The sequence below is a fragment of the Lepidochelys kempii genome, chromosome 8, assembly GCF_965140285.1.
Source record: "Lepidochelys kempii isolate rLepKem1 chromosome 8, rLepKem1.hap1, whole genome shotgun sequence".
NCBI lineage: Eukaryota > Metazoa > Chordata > Testudines > Cheloniidae > Lepidochelys > Lepidochelys kempii.
In genome coordinates this window covers 78,691,980-78,707,124 of record NC_136387.1, presented here as the reverse complement: position 1 = coordinate 78,707,124, position 15,145 = coordinate 78,691,980, and the positions used below count along the sequence as shown (strand labels likewise).

Genomic DNA, 15,145 nt, shown 5'->3' with positions numbered 1-15,145 from the left:
TTTTCAATCTCTGCACTTTCCCCCTGCCTTCAGACAAGAGCATGCAGCATCTTCTTCTCGTCCCATTGTCCAAATGTGCTTCACTCTGAATAAGTGGTTGAAGAGTTCTCATGATCCATCATTGTACCTGGTCTGGGAGGGACATACTGAAAGGCTTCATCAATGGTGGATACACATAGAGGGACATTCATGATACAGCAGTTTTAATAGCAACAGGTTAATAACATTATATCAGTATCAGAATTCATAATATGTGCATAGGTTCCCCAAATCATCACACACCATTACAGGAGTAGAGGTATAGAAATGAAATGGAGATCATAATGATGGGTAACAAGCATGACAGAGAGGGAGAGAGAAAACACTGAAAGTAAAGTTAGATAAGGGAACAAAAGCCAAATCAGATTAGAAAAACACCTTCAAGGAGGAGGATGATGGAGAAAAAATATGAAAAGAAAATAATACCGAGGAGCTAGTCGGGGGAAAATATGGACACTGAAGAAAATTGGCTACAGAATGAAAAGTGGAGAATTGAGAAAGAAACTGGGAGAGAGATCCAGAGAGCTATAGGAAGTAATTTAATTTTATAGAAAATTTGATGTATATGTTTTGTTTCTGTACTTTAATGGTAGCTTTTATAGGTCTAAAAAAATGTTTCAGATTTGGATGCAATTGGTTACACAGTTTCTTTTGGAAGTGCGTGCAGGTACATAATGATGGCTTTTTAGTGAAGGAAGTGGCCAGTAGAGGTCACTTTTGTCTCACACTTGGGCTCTTTCTACACTATCATTTTGCATTAGATTCCAGTGTTGCCTCTGCACCATTGGAAATGCTAGCATAGATCAGCTGGCATTTTAACCACTATGTTTCCTAACTTTACTCACAGCAGGTCTAAATCACATGATGGTTAAAGCACTGGCAATCAGCAGCAGCCTGTCTACATCAGCATCGTTGCTACCATTAGCTGTGCTGCACGAATTGTAGTGCAATGGTAGAAAATGTAAAGAATATCTACTGTAGACAAGTTTCAGAGTAACAGCCGTGTTAGTTTGTATTCGCAAAAAGAAAAGGAGTACTTGTGGCACCTTAGAGACTAACCAATTTATTTGAGCATGAGCTTTTGTGAGCTACAGCTCACTTCATCACTTCATCCGATGAAGTGAGCTGTAGCTCACAAAAGCTCATGCTCAAATAAATTGGTTAGTCTCTAAGGTGCCACAAGTACTCCTTTTCTTTTTACTGTAGACAAATTACAGATGAAAAATTTTTATTAATAAAAGTATTAAGACAATGACAGTTTTGAAGACTTTTTCATGTCTGGTAGGTAAATAAAGAATCTACGAAGGAGAAGCAATAAACATTACTTATTACTATTATAATACAGAAAACTACCAGCTTTTTATAACATTTTGCAACAGACTATCCTAGAAGCACCTTATTTAATTATGTAATACTTTGCATTATTTTTCTAGTAACAGACTGTTTCCATTTAACAACTTGTTTCATTTATTTTGTAGTAAAATGTATCAGGCTTAACTGATTTTAGTACCTGAAAACAAATCTCAAGACACCACAGAAATTATAAAAACAAATTGAAAACTGAAAAGATGTTTTATTATTTATATATTACTGTAGATGTGTGTTGTGCCCAATAAATATGTAGGAAGGCAAAGTTCCTGCCCTGGGGTGTTTAAAAACACAAGGATGAAATTCACGACTCTTATGCAATAGGCCATGTAATAGGGCTTTGAGTAGGAAACTCATCAGGAGCCCCTCCATGGCCACTATTTCAAACTCTGAAATATTTTACACTGCTGTGGTGCCTTCAAAAAGAAGATCTCAAAGCTCTGTGCAAACGTTAATGATTAAACATCACAAATGTGATGTTGGCATATGTTATTTAGCACATTTTACTGATTAGGGAGCTGAGGCAGAGAGAGGGTAAGGCCAAAATCTTCAAATGTAGGTGTCTAAATCCACATTAGGCACCTAAATAAATGGCTTGGTTTGCAGAGCACCCAAGCTCTGCATGCTTAAGGGAGTTGCCCATGGTCACTCAATGTCTGAGTTGGAGTTAGGTCCCCAGAACTCCTCACTCCCAGTCCTGTGCTTGAATCATAAGCCCATCCTTCCTTTATAACATGTGCATATGTTGTGTAGCTTTCCTTGAAAAATTAACCATGCTGTATGTAGCCTTTGCTGTTATGCATAATTATTTTAATCAAAAAGTTTTAAATCCAGGTTTTGACATCTATTAACAAGTCAGCCTGGGGATAAAGATGCCGTTCTAAACCATGAGCTTTCTGGATGAGATTCAGATCTCTGGATTCTGGGGTTATGCAGGCTGGTATGTGACAAAGTGAACTGTATGAACTTCAGTAATCAGAGAAAAGATAGATATTTCACAAAAGGCTATTCTAGTAAATTTTGCCTATAAACAAGAGTTCTGGAATTAATGGTCAAGGCAGCTGGACGACAAAAGGTGTGCTTCCAGTATGGACCTCAAATAAAGAAAGTAATTGGGACCAGTTCAGTCTAGAGCAGAAGTTCTCAACCTTTTTCTTTCTGAGCCCCCCCACATCCCATGCTATAAAAACTCTATGGCCCACCTGTGCCACAATAACTAGTTTTCTGCATATAAAAGCCACGGCCGGCATTACGGGGTAGCAAGCAGGGCAATTGCCTGGGGCCCCCACAAAGCTACATTGTTCAGGCTTCAGCTTCATCCCTGGGTGGCAGGCTCAGGGACCTGGGCTTCAACCCCATGCGGTGAAATTCACGACTCTTACGCAATAGCCCAGTGGCTTTGGCTTTCTGCCCAGGGCCCTAGCAAATCTAATGCTGGCCCTATTTGTGAAATCTGCTAGAGGGCCCCAGACCCCTGGTTGAGAGCCACTGGTCTAGAGAATATTGAGACTGAAGTTATCACAGCCTTTAAGTGAGTAAATTCACATCCCCACACCTCCAAAGGAGTAGGGAAGTAAGAATTTAGACATTTTAGTGATTTTTGTGGGTGTTTATGCATGTGCACAAAAACTATATACTATATGTAGTATACATTTCAGAATTGTACTGAAAGAGCTGCAAAAACTGCTTGCTAAGAGCCTGCACACTACTCACTGTAGCGGTACGGTCCAGATCCAGAGCCTCAGTAATTAGACTTTAAGACCCTGATCCTCAAAGGTATTTAGGCTCCTAACTTCCACTGAGATCAGCAAGTTACGAAGGTGTGGCTCTCTGGGGTGGTGATCAGGGACACTGTGACGGACATTACTTTTTTGATAGGTTGTATTTATAGTGTCAAAGGAAAACAGTAAGCTTATGTACCTTGAGTGCAGTATATACCTGCCTAAAAAAACAGCAGCAGCTCTTTGGTTACATGCAGTTCCTTCCTTTTGTTTTAGCTGTGCTTTCAGCATTTATCTACAGCATGTGGACAATGCTTCCTAGTGTGGCACTTAAAGGATTACCAGAACTGTACCTAACTCTCAGTTTAGAAACCAATATAATTAAATCAGTACAACCCCCCTGAGTGGACACAATTATAAAAGCTGGTTATACCAATTAAACTGTGTCCATGTATGGGGTTTTACTGATTTGACTATATCAATATAAAAAATCACATTCCTAACAAAAAGAGGAAGTAACTCACCTCATGCAGTAACAATGGTTCTTTGAGATGTGTCCCGCTGTGGGTGCTCCACTGTAGGTGACTGCGTCCCTGCACCTCTGATCAGAGATTTTAGATCGTGTCTGTTTGATCCACACATGCGCTCTTCCTGCCTCGTGCTCTGCCTCAAGACTAACTAGCGCTGCGTGCACGAACCACCCTCCATTTCTTCTCCATCACCGAGCCCCTATTGAGAACTCTTAAGTAGAGGGGAGGAGGGTGGGTCGTGGAGCACCCACAGGGGGACACAACTCAAAGAACCATTGTTACTGCACAAGGTGAGTAGCTTCCTCTTCTTCTTTGAGTAGTGTCCCTAGGGGTGCTCCACTGTAGGTGGCTACTGAACAGTATCCCCAGTGGAGGACTGGGGCTTCAGAGTCAAGTCTGTTATGGACGACACTACCATAGAGCCAAAGATGGCATTGGAAGCAGAGTCTCTAGTAATCACATAGTGTTCTGTGAAAGTATGAGCAGACACCCAAGTGGGATGGGAACATTTTTAAGGAAGGTGACAGAGGTGGAAACTGATCCCATAGAATGTGTATGGATTCCAGATGGAGGCAGCAAATTACGAGCATAATAGCAATAGTTTATACAGTTCGAGATCCATTTGGAAAATCTTTGAGTTCATCCCTGTGCCTTTTGACCTGTCCACAACTAGAGGAAGAGTTTAGGAGGTTTGTCCTGTCCAAATAAAAAAACCAAAGCTCTCCTAACATCAAACGTGTGTAGTATAGCCTCCCTGTTAATTCTGGGTGTTGAATTGCAAACCCAGTTGCGTGAATATGTCCATTGTCCTTTGGGTAGCCTGTAAGCATTGAAGGAGCAAGCTCTGGGGAGACAGTCATCCAAGTATGGGTAAATCATGATCCTCAAAGTACATAGTTGAGCTGCTACTACAGAGAAAACCTTGGTGAATACTCTGGATGCAGATGAGATGCTGATCTGTACTGTACTGGTAATAGTCCTGTACCCAAGGTAAATCTGAAGAATCATTTGTGGGATGGTTGGCTTGATATACGGAAGTAGGGTTACTGGAGGTCAAGGGCTAAGAACCAATCTCCCTGCTCTAGAGATGGAATAATCACTGCTAGTGACACCATCTTGATATTTTGTGCCTTCACATATTTGTTTAATGTTCTTACATCTAGTATGGGTCCAACCTCCTTTTGGGGGGGGGGGGGGTGAGTGGGAGGAGAGAATCAGGAAATATTAGGAATAAAAGCCTTGCCTCTGAGGTGCACATCAGCTACAACCTGCAGACCTTCCACATCCCTTTAGATGTTGCCTTGCTCTTTTCCTCCATATTTGGGAAGACAACTTCTGACAGATGGGTCTTGAAGATAATTTCCAATGGGAACTCTATCCACTTCATTTTCCTCCCCACCGTCCCTGTCCCTCTTCAGGGACTCTTCTCACAAGAGACTTCAGACAGGAAATAGATGACCTGCTGTGCTTTGGGGCTATAGAACCCTAACAATCCCACCCCCGCCTCCAAAAACCTTCTCTCTCATGCCCCTAATACCCTCCAGGTTCACTCCCAGGCTCCTTCCCTCTCCCTCAGCTCCTCTGTTACCCCTGACTCCCCCAAGCCTTTGCACTGCTTCTGACAGGTGCAGGAAATACAGTTTTGTATTTTAATTTAAATTAATTACACAAAGTTCTGTATTAATATGCCTAGTAAGGAATCTATTTGTCAAAAAAAAATTACCAGAATTTTTTTTTTTTTTTGTAAAGTGTGTATTGTTACAGACATACTGGCTGACAGATATTTTGAAATAAATTACCAAAATAATTGAAACTGGCATGATTATATGGTTATTTTGACAAAATATGCAGAATTCTCAAATATTGTGTGTAGAATTTTTTATTTTTTGGCACAGAATCCCCCCAGTAGTAATGAGGAGGAGCTTCAACTTTAACTCCCGGTTCTTTCAGGAGTTAGCCGTCAATTGCTGGCAGAAGGTGCACTTGTGTGGGATGTGAACCTCTACAAGGCTCACAATGTAGGAGCACTGTCTATCCATAACTGGTATTGCCTCCCTGCAGGAGAGGCACCATTTGAAGCTGGGGGAGCTGGCATGCCCCTTACTGGGGGCAATCCCTGGAAAGGGGGAAAAACAGGGGTAAGGAAGTTTTTTCCCCCCTTTAAAAAAAATGAATGGAAACCATATAAAGCTAAAAAGAAAATGAACGGAAACTGTAATGGGAGCTCAGAAAAACTGATTTGTATCAATCTGAGGAAAAGAGAAAAGTGGACTGCTATTCACTCCATCTCAGGCGAGGGGCAGTTGAAAAGGAACTGAGGGTGGTTTGCCCGTGCAGTGCTGGTTAGCCTCAAGGCAGCGCATGAGGGAGGGAGAAAAAAAAAACCACAACTATGTTTAGACTAGGACTAACTAACCTTCCGGGGCCAACTAACCTTCCTTTCAGAGCCAGAGTAGTCCTCTCCCCCGGCCCCGGCCCCCCAGTGAGGCGTGGAATCCTAGACTATGATATGCTAAAAGCTGTTCCATTACTAGCCAAGTCATGCAGCCGGGAAGTGATATGGCTGTTTTGCTACAATACTGATCCCAGCAGCAATACTTTCGAGCTTTGGACAATTAAAACCACTCTAGATTTTCACGCAGGGGTCATTGCCGCTAGATGGCACTGCACTTCTGTGCACATATTTGCATATATTCAGTTAAACCACAAGTAACTGTTAGAACTGTCGCTTTGCATGGATCAAATATATTTCAGTCGTCCTGAGATATCAGTGCAGAATGGTACAGCAGGGACTGGGCCACCAGAGATCAGGTACATACAACAAGCCTAGACAGGAACATTCAGCTTCGGAATAAAACTTTCAGTCTCTCTGAGAAAAGGAGACAGCCACAACATACCAGAAACCAATGCCCAGGTAACAGAGAAGTGTCATCATTCACACTGCAATCTGCTGCTATCTTGATCTAATGAGTAGGAAAGAGAAGAGAGAAGGCTAACTGAAGGAATGCACACAGGGGTCACTCTTAAAACTTTCTAATTTTGCCTTAGATAAACTTTACCTCTGTTTTACGAGTATTCCCTATACTTAATATAGAATAGGGACCATCTGGGGAATCCTGCAATTACTCATTACTTAGTTATCCAAGACAATCAAAAGGTTTAAGAGCAACCACTGTATCCGGAATATTAAGACTATCACTTTTATACACACATTTTTTAAATGTTAACCTTAAACCATGAATTTCTTAATCATTTTAGTACAGACATGTCTACTATTGGTTTTATTTCTAAACCTGTAATAACCTTTAAGATTTGAAATAAAGCAACATTTGAAATCAAAATGTAGCATGAGAGAAATACAGACTAAATCGAAAAAAAATGCTGTCAGTCTCAAAATAAGACAACCACAATTCATAGTACAACTGACACTTTATTCCATAGTGATGGGGATACATAGTATAGAAACTGCAAGAGACACAAAAATCGAAGTAAATCTTTTCCAGTATAACAGTCTATGAAATGCAATTATGTTTTTGCCACAAAAAGTGGGCAACAATATACTGTAATAAGGTTCTCAAGGTAACAGAATTGAACACTGTGGTGATTTTGTCATCCTGTTTGTGTTCTGCAGAACAATACAACACAGAACAGTGACTAATATGATTCACATGCAACTCTATACAAGTTACATTATACATCCACTAAAACTTATTAGGTTAAGTGAGGTCCATAGTATTTTGTTCACCGTCACTATATAAAGAGTAGAATTCTTTTCATAGGCTCTTATTTGTTCATCTCCATAACTATCCATCAAATCAGACAATCTGAACCAATAAATAAGTTTCTCCAAATGTTTACATATGAATTTTGATTGTTACCACCAAGGTAGTTCTACCTTGACTGCAATTAAATACTTATGTGGCTGAATAATACCACATTTTTCCACATTTCACTCAAAAACTGCAGTCAGTAGAGGGGAAAAGGATGTCACTGTTCTACATTCCACTGAACTTTTATTTTTAAAACTGAACATAGTGTTCCATATGAGCTATGAACCATTCTCATGGGAATCACTGTGTTACACTTGTCTTAAAACTCCTCAGAATACTTTCTTGAAATGCTGTATTTGCAAGACTTAGAGAAGTGTGTATCTGTGTAGGAAACACAAACATGAGGATGAAGAAGCTGCAGTTTATCATCATATGGTACAGTATGTATGCACATTCTTATCAACAGAGATAAGTCCTTGCTGACACTTTATTCACATTCTGTTCAAGAGGGAAACTTACATATCACATGATCTTCCTAAACTTATGATGATGGAAAACAACATATGGGAAAGAGTAAAAGGTCTGTCACACACACTGTAGAGCCTTCATTTGTACTAAGCTAAATTATTTGATCTAAAATTTTGATTAGAGATTCAAATCTCAGTGCCAGCTATTTACCACTAGACCTTCTGCACTGGAATGACATGGCACATAGTCTTATTTTTGGCATAAGAGGGTTAACATGGTGCAGACAGTTAGTGCATTGTGTTGCATCTCCATTTTTGGTTTGAGATTTTTCTTTATTCGTTGTGGACAATGATCTACATCAGGCATCTGAAAAATGTTGCAGTGATAAGAATATCTGATGTGCAGGATGCTCATTAGCCATATACATGTTGCATCAAAAAAACAGCCATTGTTTTGGTTTGGCTTGAGCCAGGGTTAATGTAAAGGAGAAAGCTAAGAGCAGAGGGAGAGGGGTCTCCTGCTCTCCCTGGCTCAGGTCCCCCAGCTGCCCCATCTCCCTAGCTGCTGCAGTAAGGACTTGCCAGATAGGACTCAGGAGTGGGGGCAGCATGAAGAATAATGCCTGACTAGGAAGTTTCTGGGGCTCCCACCCTTGTCAGCAGTCAGGTGCTGCTGGTCTTCCACTACAGGAGAATAAGAGGCACCTCAGCCATGAATCCCTAACTACCTCTTCTACAGGACAATCTGTCCATTCACTAACTCTCCCTCCCTTCAAAGGGGAAAGTGGAGGAAGGAAACTACTTGCCACCTCTTCCGTTCTCCTCAGAGGGAGAAAGAATACAAGAAACCACCGGCCTCCACCACTACTGACTCCTTCCTCTCCTCTGGTGCAAGACAAGAGAAGAGGAGTCACTCCAACACCCCTCCCAAGATACAGCTCCTGCTGCAGGCTCCCCCTTCCATGTGCAGGGAAAAGACAGGCTTTGTCAGATTCTAGGGGAACAAAGTGGGTCTATCAGTTCCCTCTCTCCTGGCATCTATGCGAGAGGGCATGGGAGAATTACATAAGGAAAGGTTAGGGTGGAATGGGGACATTTGCAAATGAATGGAGGGGAAGAGAGAAGGAGAGTGTAAAGGAATGAGGAGAAAAATGGAGGGTCTACAGGAGGAGGGGGACAGAAGGAGAGATTTAGATGGCTGAAGCGGGAATTTATCAATCAGAAAAAACTTAAAACCTCCGACAAAGGAACAGAGAGACAGGCAGACAAAGAAAGAGATGACTAGGAAGTTGATAAAGTGTTCAGACTATTTGTCAGCCTCCTGGAAAATTCTCACCGCTGCTTCGGTTTGGGAATTTCTCCATTCTTAGTTTACAAATGATTTAAAAAGCTTCATGTAAATACTGCTGTCTATAATTCACTTTACAGTCGTGAAATATATATGAGTCAGTGGGCAAGCATGTTGTGGAATTTGCCACAACAAATATATTTGTTTTAACTGAATACCACAATAGATATTCATACAATTAAAAAGAAATCAGACTACCATTATTCCAACGAGATCCCCAAGGACAGATCAAATACATATGCCAGCCTTTTGGGAAACAATTTCCCTTACTCATGAACATACTCCAGGAATAATGTCCTTCAGCTAATTCTACCACCATTCCTTTGTTTTGAGGTTTGCTAGTAAATTGTCTATATAATTACAGAAGACAAGAACTATACCGACTAGCGGGAAAAATAACTTCACTCCAAAACAGGAAAGAACATAATAGGTAGAGGCTGAAATGAAAATACATATAAAAGATAAAAGTATATTTCTAAAGATCTTTTGTAATTTAACATTTCTACAAGTAACTCAAAACATTCATTTCTGTGGTTCACGTGATCACAAAAATATAGGCTTTTTAGAAGGTGATTGATATATGGCATACGTACAAACCTCTTCCATTCCACCCAATTTGAAAGAAAGGTAACCAAACTGGGAGTCTGAACCCCAGGGCATACCTAGATTGGCTGATGGACAATCTCCTTTCCTATAATTCAAGTGTACCAGACACACATACCTCTTTAATGCTCCTGTACAGAGAGGCTTTCCTGAGCTGCCACCTGCAGTCTGAAATTGATTCTAATCAGGACTACTCCTGGGGGAATTCTGTGCCAATGTGCAATGCAGAATTTTGCAGAAATTAATGTGCACGCAGAATTTCCTTTCCTCCACAGAAATGGGCTGCAGTGCTGCTGGCCGCCGCTAGGGACCCCTGGACCCAGCAGAGCCCAGCTCGCACATAGAAGACACTGCCCTGGCGGGAGGGGAAGGGACCTAAAGGGTTCCTGACCGCTGCAGTTTCCAGCACACCCTGTGGGAAGGAGAGGGTGGCACGGCAGGAAACTCCATGCAAGCCTGGGACCGAGCATCAGCCTGTTTCTCCCTCTGGATCCCTGGGCCCTGAGGGGGAGGGGAGTGGATGTCTGGGCTGTGGGGGAGCGGGGGAGACAGCTGGGCTCTGTAGGGAAGGGGGCAAGTATCTGGGCTAAAGGGAACCCACGGCTGTGCTCGGGGAGGGAGGGGGTTTGGGTGTATTGGCTGGGGGAACTCTGCAGCTGGGCTCTGGGAGGCAAAGAAACAGGAACTGGGTTGTCATAGGGGTTTCTTTAATACACTGCTTCTGGGGGAATTTTTGTGTGTGTCTGTATTGTTGTAGACCTACTTGCTGACAGGTATTTTGAAATATATTACCAAAATAAATTGAAACTGGTGTGATTATGTAGTGTTATTCTGACAAATAAAATATGCAGAATTTTAAAATATTGTGCACAACATTTTTAATTTTTGGTGCAGAATGCCCCCAGGAGTAAATGATTCTACATACGAGTGGCCATGTGATACTGGCCAGAATAAGGAGTATAATCAATTTCACACTGTTCCAACTATCATAAGAAAAGCCTACTTACTACACAAGCCCAAATTCATGGTTCTATTGAATTTCCTTCATTAGCCATATCTTGAATTCCTGACAATATGGAGAGGAAGATAGTGGAAAGACTGAAGAAAAAAAAGGGTGCTGAAGCAGAAAGGAAAGGGAGAAAAAAGGTAAAATACATGGGAAAGGTGTCAAGACAATGGAGATGCTTAGCAAATGGTTAGGAACTAATTTTCCCCCATGTAGTTTTCACACTGAGTATGTAAATCACTAAAGCTAGGGATTAGCTATCATAGTTGATTTTTGCTTGCTCATTGCACTATATTCATCCCAGCAAAAGCACGCATATACCTTAAATACCATCTACCGGGACATAAAAATACACAAAGCAAAAAATTTGTAAACAAGGGTTAATAGCACAGTGGTACAGTAGATTGTCAATAAAAACAATAAAAGTGTGGATATAGATTTGTCTACCTTGCATGTACTTTATTGCCAGTTACAAGGGAGGGATTCTCTATCTCATAATTCTGAAGTTTTGTTAATAAGGACAGAACAACAGGTGAGTAACCCATCTACTTTCTCCACTTCTGTGTTGGCTATAGGGATCAGCATGTGGTCCTTCAGTTTTTCAAAAACCTGGTTAGGAAACAGAAGGAAAAAGTCATTACACTTGAGCATCTCTCCCCTCCATTTACTCCAACTATTTATTGAATCAATATAATGAAAACAAATGTACGAATTTGAAGTTGTGTTGCCAAATCCCATCCCCACCCCAGCTTTGGTGCTCAAGACTTTAAAAGCATCATAACTGTGATGATTCTGCTTTCCTTGGGGAAGAATACAAGACTGTGGAGGGGCCACAAGAGGAAAGGGGAAAAACCCTCAGCTCTCTCCCCACTTCCAGTGTGCTGCTAGGAGTTAGGCGAGTTAAGAAGAGTAACTCTACTCATTGTGTCTCTCATTCTCTTGCTGGCTCACAGTGGATAATTATTTCTTCCTTGAAACAACAGTTGTTTCTTCCCCATATTACCCTGACGATTAGCCAGTTGTTGGTAATAAATAGTAATACTTTGCATCTATATGTTGTTTTCCATCTGAGGACCTCAAAGTGTTTACAAACATTAATGAATGAATTCCCTCAATAATGCAGTGAGGGAAGTAGAATTATTCCCATTTTACACAAAGGGAACAACAGGAGGAGAATGAGATTAAGTAATAAGGTCAGACAAAAATCATTAGTGAAGCTGGAAATACAACCTAGGTCTCCTGTCTCTCCAAGTCTTGTGCTTTAATCATCTGATGTGTTTACATGTGCGTGCGCACACAGGCGTGCACAGTACCGGGGCCCCACCCCAGGAGGTACTGACAATTTTCAACTCCCATTGACTGCAATGGGAGTCAAGAACACTCAGCACCTCACAGGAAGAGCCCCTAATTCGTAACTCTCCCTTTACCTTTGCACTTTCTGGATATTCCTCAGGGGCTCGGTGCAGCAAAACATGGCCTTTGCCTGGAATGTTTAGATATATGCAGTTTGCTGCAGCATCGTCAGGCACTGTCAGTTTGTCATAGCGATGGTCACTCATCTGCTGCATGGTCTGTTGACAGAAGTGAAGTGCAGCTATTTAGAAGAAGTGCACTAGCTTTCCAAAATGAACGTACAAACTCAAACCTAGAAAAAGTAGCTGATTATGGTTTCGCAGGAGTGATTTCACTACATAACAAATAAGGTTTCTTTTTATGTCTGCAGTTCAAGTACAGGACCTCCCGGTACCAAGTAGAAATGAAGTCAAGGTGCCTAAAGTCAGATGTAAATTTTGAAAACCCTTGTACAATGGTGGGATGATTCAGCAGGAACCTCCTCCCTACCACCCACAAAACCGTAGTCGGCCGGGTTTTCTCCTTAAGGGACATGGAGTGATTTTCAGGGGTGCTGAATACCCAAACTCCTTGTTCACATTAATGGGAGCTACAGGTGCTCAGCACTCCTTAAAAACTGGTCATTCGTAAGGTTGCTAAAAATACGGTGAATTAAGTTAATATAAGCAGAAAAGTAACACTCCCCAGCATGGGTTCAGCAGCCTCCAAATTCTTCCCAAAGACATCTTTTGTCTCCCGAACAGCCCCTCCTGGAGCTCTTCCACTAAGCACCTCTGCCCAGGGAAAGGGAGGTGAGCCTATGTTAACTCCTTGTTCATCAGGGGACCACATAGGAGGTATCAACACTGCAGCTTGGAATGAGCTTTCCAGTCCAGGTATTCGTGCTAGTGGGACTTGAGCTAGTGTGCTAAAAACAGCAGTGTGGACATTGTGGCTTAGGCAACAGCTTGGGCTCTCAAGCCCACCCGACCCCCTGGGTCTGAGCTCAGGTCACTAGCCTAAATCTCCACTGGAGCCACAATGTTCACACTGGTGTTTTTAGCGAGCTAGCTCAAGCCCTGCTAGCATGAGGCTGTCTACCCGGGCTGGGAGGCTTGTGCCCAGTTGTGGCATAGACCCACCTGTAGTGACACTGTCAGAACAACAGAGCTGGCAGCAATTGCTCAGGACTTTGGTTTGGCTGCTTATAAATGTAGGGTGAATATGCAAAAGTTGGATCTAAGTTGGGATTTCAAAGACTCACAGAGTCTGAGGGGGTAACTGTATCCAAGGTTTTGGTTTAAGCCCCATCTCTATAATTACAGATGTAAAAAAACTATCTGAAGACAATGAGCCAGATTCACCACTGCATCGCTCCAGCTTTACTGACATAAAACTAGAGTAACAATGTGATGAATGAGGCCCAAAGAAACTGCCCCAAACTCTGGCCCTACCCAAAAATCTTAAGCACACCCAAATATTCTAAATAGGCTATCCTCTTAACCACCGTGTTTTGTGTCTTTGTATGTACTCCCAAACCTCTTTGACCCTTTCCTTGCTCTCCCACCATACAATCTGGATCCCTTTGGCCAGGATCTACTGGCTCCTGATGAAGGAGCAACCACCAAATACACAAGGATCTTATGAGGCAGTTAGAAGAAAAACCCTGTATTTAAACTACTCCCAGCAAAATCATGTGAACAAAGATCTTAGGCCATATTTTGCTCTGAGACGCACTGGTATAAATCCAAAGAAGCCCCACTAACTTTAGAATTACCCCAGAGAACAATTTAGTCTATTGGGTCTAGATGAATTTACATCTGAATGATTTATGAGGTCACCCTTGCTACTGCTCATCAGTACAAAATGACATATGAAGTGAAGCACAGAAAGGATCTACAGCACACCATTTAGTAACAAAGCACCTAATACTTGCACACACCTCCAATAATTCCTTTGTCTGGGTACGCTCTCCACAGTGTAGTCTGACTCATATACATATCCTGTGGAGAATATGAAACTGAAGTAAGGAATGTCATGCATTCCGGAGGAAGTGTTTATCTTACTCTCACTTCTTGTTTCTTCATCAGATAGGAAATTCTGCTGAATTTCCAAGGTCCCATTTACCTCCCTAAAAGAGCTAACAGGTTTTGTTAGAATAAACAGCACTTTTATTGCACTGGGTGCATTTTTGTTCTTGAAGTCATTGTCTTTGCTTTCCTATTTTTGATCTTAACTTGCTTGTATTTAAGTTGCCCTCATCTGTTTAACTTCTCACTGATATTGCACACACTTCCCAGGTGTACAGCCTACAATCACAAGTAGTGACAGGGACTGCTCACGGTAGTAAGTAATAGATGTCTGGAGGATCAGGCCTTTACAGATCACACTCCATAGCGGGCTTTCCTCTTTGCAATTGATCTTTACAGACCCTATTTAAAACCGTATATTCTTTATTAGGCCTGCATCGCACTACTGGTATCAGTAAAGGAAGAACCAGCACCTGGATACAGCAGAGTTTGAGACACTCGTGTTCTTCCATTCTTGGAGGAAAAACAAAGAGAAACCTGTTATTGTAATTGTGTAGTAGCAATAGTTCACCTCTCAGGAACATATTGTGATTCATTGCAGAACACTTGCTTTAGAAGTTGCAAAATGGTATTTAATACAGAATGACGCCGAAACCATTCATACAGCATTCTTTTGAATTCCTTTACTGCATAAAGGGTTTCAGATAGAAAATAATGAATATTGCACAATAACTTCAGTGAGAGGGAAGGCCCTACTCTATAACAGACACATGGCAGATGCATGGGAGACTAAACAAAAGGACTTTTTGGGTGGATTCCTCTCAAAACAAAAGAACATAGAAGTAGTGACTGTATTAATCCTAACACAGAGAAGAAAAGGAGAGTGGGACTAACTAAAATAACAAAAGCAAACTTCCAAGAACCCAGCTGT

At 41.6% G+C, this 15,145-nt stretch overlaps 1 protein-coding gene across 4 annotated transcripts in view; it reads right to left on the bottom strand.

Annotated features, from left to right (window-relative positions):
- Positions 1–5,493: 5,493 nt before the first annotated feature.
- DDAH1 (dimethylarginine dimethylaminohydrolase 1) overlaps positions 5,494–15,145 on the bottom strand; it is a 149,986-nt gene continuing 140,334 nt past the window's right edge. For 3 of the 4 annotated variants that reach the window (XM_073357186.2, XM_073357187.2, XM_073357184.1), the window contains 2 exons: positions 12,280–12,423; positions 7,069–11,461 (listed from right to left, as the gene is read on the bottom strand). In XM_073357186.2, coding sequence (XP_073213287.1) covers positions 11,345–11,461; positions 12,280–12,423 — 261 coding nt within the window. In that variant the 3' untranslated portion in view covers positions 7,069–11,344. Of the gene's footprint in view, positions 6,622–7,068; positions 11,462–12,279; positions 12,424–15,145 lie in introns of those variants that run through there. The other variant, XM_073357185.2, reaches the window with a different exon arrangement.